This window comes from Micropterus salmoides, unplaced genomic scaffold (assembly GCF_014851395.1).
Source record: "Micropterus salmoides isolate LMB-PRFRI ecotype aquatic unplaced genomic scaffold, ASM1485139v1 Ms_hic_scaffold_1, whole genome shotgun sequence".
NCBI classification, from domain to species: Eukaryota; Metazoa; Chordata; class Actinopteri; order Centrarchiformes; family Centrarchidae; genus Micropterus; species Micropterus salmoides.
In genome coordinates this window covers 46638190-46644826 of record NW_024040040.1, presented here as the reverse complement: position 1 = coordinate 46644826, position 6637 = coordinate 46638190, and the positions used below count along the sequence as shown (strand labels likewise).

The following is a 6637-nucleotide window of genomic DNA, read 5'->3' as shown; positions in this document are numbered from 1 at the left end:
TGTATTCACTGTATGTGAACCTAGATCCTAGAGAAGGAAACAGGAAAGTCTACACAGTAGCATCTTCGTATTTATTTTGCTGTCAATATGAAATGACATAATGCTTAAGTATTTAGCTGTCCAGCAGTAAAAACAGAACATTATGAGCAGAATACAATTAGAATTTAATTCTTCTGTAAACTGTACATCTTTTTGTTGGTCACTGTATCCGCACACAGTGGGTAATCTTAGTAGAGAAGAACATCAAACATGACCAATAAATTTTAGACCAAAATGATAAAAACTCATGTTGTTGTTCTTCTTCTTCTTCATTTTATTATTTTATTATCCATGAGTCACTCAAGAAGAACAGCTGACCTTTAACCTCTGAGCCCACAGTGGGGGTCTTGCTGCATAGCTCGCCTCCTCTGCAGTCTCTTGTGTAACAAAGGGAAAGGACAGGATACGGTACAGCAGCTCCACCTAGAGTTAAGAAAGTAAAAGACACCGGATTAAAACCCAATTGAACAACTTTCCACAGAAAGGTAGTGGGTTTGATTTGGAATAAATGTCATTTACTCACCTCAGAAAAATCATTCATCTCAGCTTTCCTTATAGCAGACTCTGCCATCCAGTTCCTTAGCACATATCTAGGATTAACATCTGGAGGACATATTTCACAATCAGTCAGAGATTTTCTTGATAAAAAAACATCATAGTGAATTTCTTGTTATTTGCCATTTTAAAGCACAATGCCTTCACTCAATATGAAAATTTTAAATAGTCAAACACATCACTAATATGTAGGTTTAGTGGCTCACTTTTCATTCTGTGTTGGCGATCCAAATCGCTATCATTTTGTTGTCTGAACAGAGGGAAAACACGTTTAAATACAAACACTACTTTTGATATATCAAAAACAACAACAGACAACATTATGGCAAAACAGAAAAGAAAGACTATAGTACGTGTTTTCAAGCACAACCAAATAACCTCATGAGAACATTTCAGAGTAACTAACTTGGGAATGGTCTCGTATTCCATACGGTATATTTGCTAACCTGTTGAGCCGGAGCAGGTACATGATGAGCCAATCAGAGAAGAGCTTGTGGGACGACAAATCTTCAAGAGCCCACATCTAATATGATAAAAATCATGAAAAGAATGCCGTGAAAAAATCTCTGAATAGATCCAATGGTTCTGAATATTTTTTGCTGTTGCAGCAGCAGCATTTTGCATGTGGGTTACCTGCATACTAACAGATAGATGTATCTTTAGTTATATTTATCACTATTTTTTATTATCATGACTACCCTAAACACCCCAAATAGAAGAAACACATTGTCACTTCTTCGAAAACAAAATCTAAAAACAGGAATGTAACATACTGCCACTTCAGCCCCACCTGTGTGAAATTCCTGTTGTGAAGCTGCCGGGTTGAAACTTCACTGAGCTGCCTGAAGGTCATAGTGAAGTCTGACTGTGTGTCCTCCATCAACTGGAGAGACAAATCTCATTTGTACACAGCAAGTAAACAGACAGTGAGGATAAATTGATTTAGTGGACTGAGATGAAGAATATCCGTCACAGTGAATGTGCAAATCATCGTCCTTGACTCACCCTAAGCAGGAAAGCAATGAGGTATCCATCATACTCCTCTTCACCTAGGAGCCCCAGTTTAGCTTTAAATAGCTGGTGAATCCTGAAATACATAATATATTATTACTACCACTGCTTGGATATGGCATTATGGACAACGTAAAGAAAAGACAAATCATAATTTCACATGGAGCTCACCTCATCTGGTAAATATCAGCATATCCTTTTAAAATAATTTTAGCGCTGAGGAAGGAAAAGAAGACAAGTTAGTCCAAATGTGTGCTGTCTAAGAAAATCTAAAATGTCAAAGGGGTAAAAGAGTAGCAACAGCATCGGCTCAAACATTATTTTATGTTTCTTCTGTTTTTACCACAGTGAAAAATGACCTCTTTATTCAAAAGGTAAAATTGTATAAAGCAGAGGTTTCAAAATGTGAGGCGGGCCTCCCCAGGGGGACTCCAAACTGTTTCAGGGGAGCCTCAGTGAACGGAAGTGCATCACATAGATTAGCCTAAATGTATGTGTTTTGGCTAAATAGAGAGTTCAGATTTACAGTAATTTGGGAGAACTATTAGAGTGAAGTTACAGTATGTCAAACAGCAATATTAGGTATCGTGTCTATGAGATCAAAAAACATGATCATGATCCCATAGGCATCCAGGAATTGAGCGAAACTGAACTAAGAGGAGGGGAGTTTTCCCAAGCTATGTCTGAGGGGAGGCCCACAGTCTCAGACTTTGAAAACCCCTTGTGTAGAAGGTTAACAGAAGTGTTATAAAGTGCACTTTATATTGGTGGCAAACAGAGGTCAATACAAGCTACATATTACTTTAAGTCCCCTTCTTACTCTTTCTGCTGTTGGTTAGAAAGCACAGGACTGAGTGCCATCAAGAGCTTCTCCAGATTGAACAGTCCGACGTTGGCCTGAGCTCCGATGCTGTATCTGCCCTCATCATCAGATGTGTTGGGGACAAAATCTGCAACATTACAGCTTTGTTTGACATTCGACAGGAGCAAGGGTGTTCAGTTATTTCAGTGAAACACAGACATGCATCATCGTACACACTTGGGTTATACGACTCCATGAAGCCAAATGGTCCGAAGTCGATGGTGATAGACAGGAGACTGAAGTTATCTGTGTTGCACACACCTGTTGTGATAGAACGCAGTATATATCAGCAGATGTTGGTACAAACTGTATGATAAAATGTTCAGCCAGAAGAGGTTCTCACCATGTGCAAACCCAAAAGACATCCACTGGGCAATCAGATGTGCCGTTTCATTTACAACTGTGGAATAAAATACCTAGAAAAATGGAAATACAAAAAAATACATGTATGTATGTAAGTATGAAACAAGGAACTTCCGTATAATATAGTGAGTACAGCATTATGTTTCTGGAAAGTAAAAACCCTCCTACAGTATGCCTGGATTAACTAGTTCACTCAGATTAGGCAGTGAACCAGTTTAATTTACATAAACCTGTTCATTATTTTCTATACTAAAGTATACGTATGTATGTACGTGTATTTGGTGAGCAAACGAATAACTGCATTTTTAACTTACCAAATATTTTTCTGGGTCATCGGAACTGATTGACGAAAAATGTTCTTCAATCACAAAGTTCAACAGCTTTCTAAAATCACGACAGGAATAAAATTATGTTACAAGCGGTTGTATGCTAAACGCAATAGGAGGGCACAGAATGAGAAGAAAGCTTGAAAGGACCAACATTATGATCACGTAACCAGACTCACCTCAGCAGATCTATCTCTCCACTTTGAGCCAAAATTTCTAGAGATCCAATCCGAAACCAAGATTTGGCTAACCTCAGAACAACAGCTCCTGGTAAAAAGAAACTTTACTGAACATGTAATGTAATGAAACATTGAATGAAACTTATAACTTGGTTTTAAAGTATTTTTGCATGAACCCCTGCACCTCTCTCTGTCTTCACGTTGCCATTGTAGAATTGATCCCTCAGCACCGGCTCGTCACTTATAATCAGACTGAAACAAAGCCAAGCAGATCAATACCATAAGACACTCAACCAAACAATGAAAAGGTCAGGAGGACATCCTGCGCCTGGTTCATGAATTCAAATTTCTTGAAAAACATTTTCAAGCACAAATTAAGCACCTGTCTTGATTTGCTTTTTTAGTAAGTAGTTGGTCTTAAGACCAAATACTGTTGTACACCAGAAGTATACCTGTTAATACAGATACTGGACTTCTAATGGATTCTTATCTATGTCATGAGAAGAAGAGAAAACAAATTCAACAATTTTCAAGTACTGAATTATTTGGGTTTTGGTAAACACTTTTAAAATATGTTGTTTTTCTCTCTACTGCTGATTTGTCTTGTGTAAGTTAATGCTGTAAGCTATATAGTCTGGCTAACCGTTATATTGCCCAGTTATTATCAATATACATTACAGAAAAAAACTACGCATGTCCTTGAAACCAATATTAAATATAACAAAGATTTTAATTAGTCACATTGCAAATGTTAACTCTGTTTGTTGCCTTTGACTGATCACCTGTCCCTCTTCTCACCTGGCAGCCCTGCTGGTTGGAACACCCAGGTAATGCATGGCTTCACTACACAGGAACTCCCTTACAGAAGAACGGATCACAGCTCGACCATCTCCCGACCTGTACTCAAATTTTCAAATTCATTTACCTTACATTTACATTTATTCATTTAGCTGACACTTTTATCCAAAGCGACTTACAATATATATTTATTTCAGAGGTTGCACGCCTCTGGAACATACTAGGGGTTAAGCGTCTTGCTCAGGGACACATTGGTGTCTCACAGTGGATTCGAACCCAGGTCTCTCACACCAAAAGCATGTGTCTTATCCACTGCTCCATCACCACCCCCTCAAATTCATATTGAAATTTTAGATTAAAGACAGTTGCCTCTTGTTGCCATTTGTTATCACCAACATGCAATGTTGCCAAATGTGGCAAAGTCAAACAGGGAGATTAAATGATTAAAAGGAAAAAAAGGATATGAGAGGAAAATAACCAACCTACCTTGAATAAGGTGTTTTTCCCGAGCCTTTAAGCTGCAGTTCCCATACTTCTCCTTTCCTGTGGTACATTTTACAAGGAAAAAAAGTTAAAGCTTAGGCTGAAGATGCACCTTAAATATCCAGTAGTTTTAATTTACAAGGAACCTAATTAAAAAAAATTCCTCACCTGTTGGTATACTGACCAAGGGAATGTGCTCGACCATCACCCAGCTGACCTGCCCAGAAGCCAAACTAACGGAGAAGCAGAAACTTTAGTGTCACCAACTATGACTAGATCTAGTCTCAGGTGTACATGGGCATTATTATATTATGTTAAATGAAATTTACATACACTTCCATATTTCCTTGACTTTGTTAATCAACTTATTAGTAATTCAATTGATGACATATCTGCTGGGGTTAAACTGTATAGTATGTCAAAAACATAAAATATGATTTGATTAAAGGAACCGGTATAAGGTATAACTATTGACATATGACTGAAACATGGAGCTTGGAACACACCTGTTTTTATAAGAATAAGAAATGTTTTATATCTTTGTTGTAAAACATTTATTTCTGAATAACTTGGTGCAAAACAGTCCAATGTTAACTCTGTTGGTAATCAAAATATGTTGGATGTTTTAAGTTTGCATATACGCAATGCAATCTAGTAAGGCTAAATCAAATAAACTATTTTGTAGGAAACTCTACCTGATGACCCCCATATCTGTGTGCAAGTGGTACAGATCCTGGAAGCAGTCTGCCACCACTCGCATAATGCAGGAACTCCTCAGACTGTGTTACAGCCGTGTCTACATCTAAGATCCCCTCAATGACATCCTGTTGAGACAAGTTGAAAATATAAATGAATATCTCTGTTTTTAAATACACGCTATGTGATGCTGAAGATGAGATCACAACGCCACCTTGGAAACTGCTGCCAGTCTCAACGGGCCTTTCAGTGGGGTTGGAGTGGATTTGGAGAATATGCAGTTCTTCACAGTGCGAACAAAGTTGCCATCAACCTCATCGATTGGGAATGCTTCTGCAGAGGACAGAAGGGCGGTGACAACATTTATTCAGATTAACATAAATATATTCGACCTGTAATGACATCACATCAGAATCAGTTTTACCTATGAGCTTCTTGCAGGACACACTGAATTGGTCCAGGTCCTGTATGAGGTATGAAGCACTCGTGTTCCACCTGGATTTGACAGCGTCTGATAACTTTTTGTCATGACTCTGGCAGCCAGGGTCAGTACTTTGGCAAAACTCCAGGACATATACAGGTGAGAAGCTGGTCGCTGCTACTAGGGCAAAGACTAACACTGTTTGCATACTGCAAGTTTCCACAGACAGAGCAGTTGCCTTAAAAGTACCTGTTCAAACTGTCGTAGCTACAAATAAAATAGGGTAAGCTATGACTTGCAGCATTAATATTACCGTAGTGCAGTAATGTTGTAACGTTACTGTAGTGTAGATGAATAAATAAGTACTTTTAAGTGGCATGTAACAGAAATACACAAGAAAGTACAAACACCTAAAATTAGTACTTAAGTACAGTAATAGTGCTTAAATGTATCTAACCAAGTTATTAGTTACTGTGCACCACTGGAAAGCAAATTATGAATCCTCCCAGGAAAGGCTAATATAGACTTTGAATAAACTTGTCAGTTTTTAAGTAACTTAAGACAATTAATAAACATACAACCAATGACGCCCATCCTAAAATGAAGCTGTAACATTAAACCTCCCTGTGAAAATAAAGAGGTAACATAATTTAGGTTAATTCGTTAATAACCCATAAACATTACATTAGCTGTCAGCTACCTATTACCCAGCAACTAGCCTCGTCCCAAATACGCAACTATATATCTGGAGACTTATAAGACGACACATATTTGTAGCTTCATTTAAACACAAAACAACATCTAACACTGCCCGCCTGATAAACATCAGTTTTTAAGGAATTTAACTTCCTTGTTGAGAAACGTCATTAAGCCACGTCTCGTTGCTGTTTTCCGCTTCCGGTCC

General features: G+C 38.0%; 1 protein-coding gene across 1 annotated transcript; it reads right to left on the bottom strand.

Annotated features, from left to right (window-relative positions):
• Positions 1 to 52: 52 nt before the first annotated feature.
• On the bottom strand, positions 53 to 6629 carry LOC119912228 (protein adenylyltransferase SelO-like). The gene is made up of 19 exons (XM_038731328.1): positions 5737 to 6629; positions 5527 to 5645; positions 5312 to 5440; positions 4785 to 4849; positions 4620 to 4676; positions 4134 to 4232; positions 3520 to 3587; positions 3336 to 3423; positions 3145 to 3214; positions 2811 to 2883; positions 2645 to 2728; positions 2426 to 2555; positions 1777 to 1821; positions 1600 to 1681; positions 1385 to 1477; positions 1041 to 1117; positions 801 to 844; positions 563 to 642; positions 53 to 462 (listed from the first exon to the last, which is right to left on the bottom strand). The coding sequence occupies exons 1-19, from the start codon at positions 5939 to 5941 to the stop codon at positions 340 to 342; spliced, it is 1731 nt and encodes a 576-aa protein (XP_038587256.1). The 5' UTR covers positions 5942 to 6629; the 3' UTR covers positions 53 to 339.
• Between the last annotated feature and the right edge of the window lie 8 nt (positions 6630 to 6637).

Excerpts from the sequence above, each read along its gene's own strand:
- LOC119912228 (XM_038731328.1), bottom strand. The coding sequence starts at position 5,941 with ATGCAAACAGTGTTAGTCTTTGCCCTAGTAGCAGCGACCAGCTTCTCA. Across the intron at positions 5,646-5,736 it reads GTCCTGCAAGAAGCTCATAG|AAGCATTCCCAATCGATGAG; the intron begins GTAAAACTGATT and ends TGTCCTCTGCAG. Across the intron at positions 845-1,040 it reads TACCTGCTCCGGCTCAACAG|ACAACAAAATGATAGCGATT; the intron begins GTTAGCAAATAT and ends CCCTCTGTTCAG.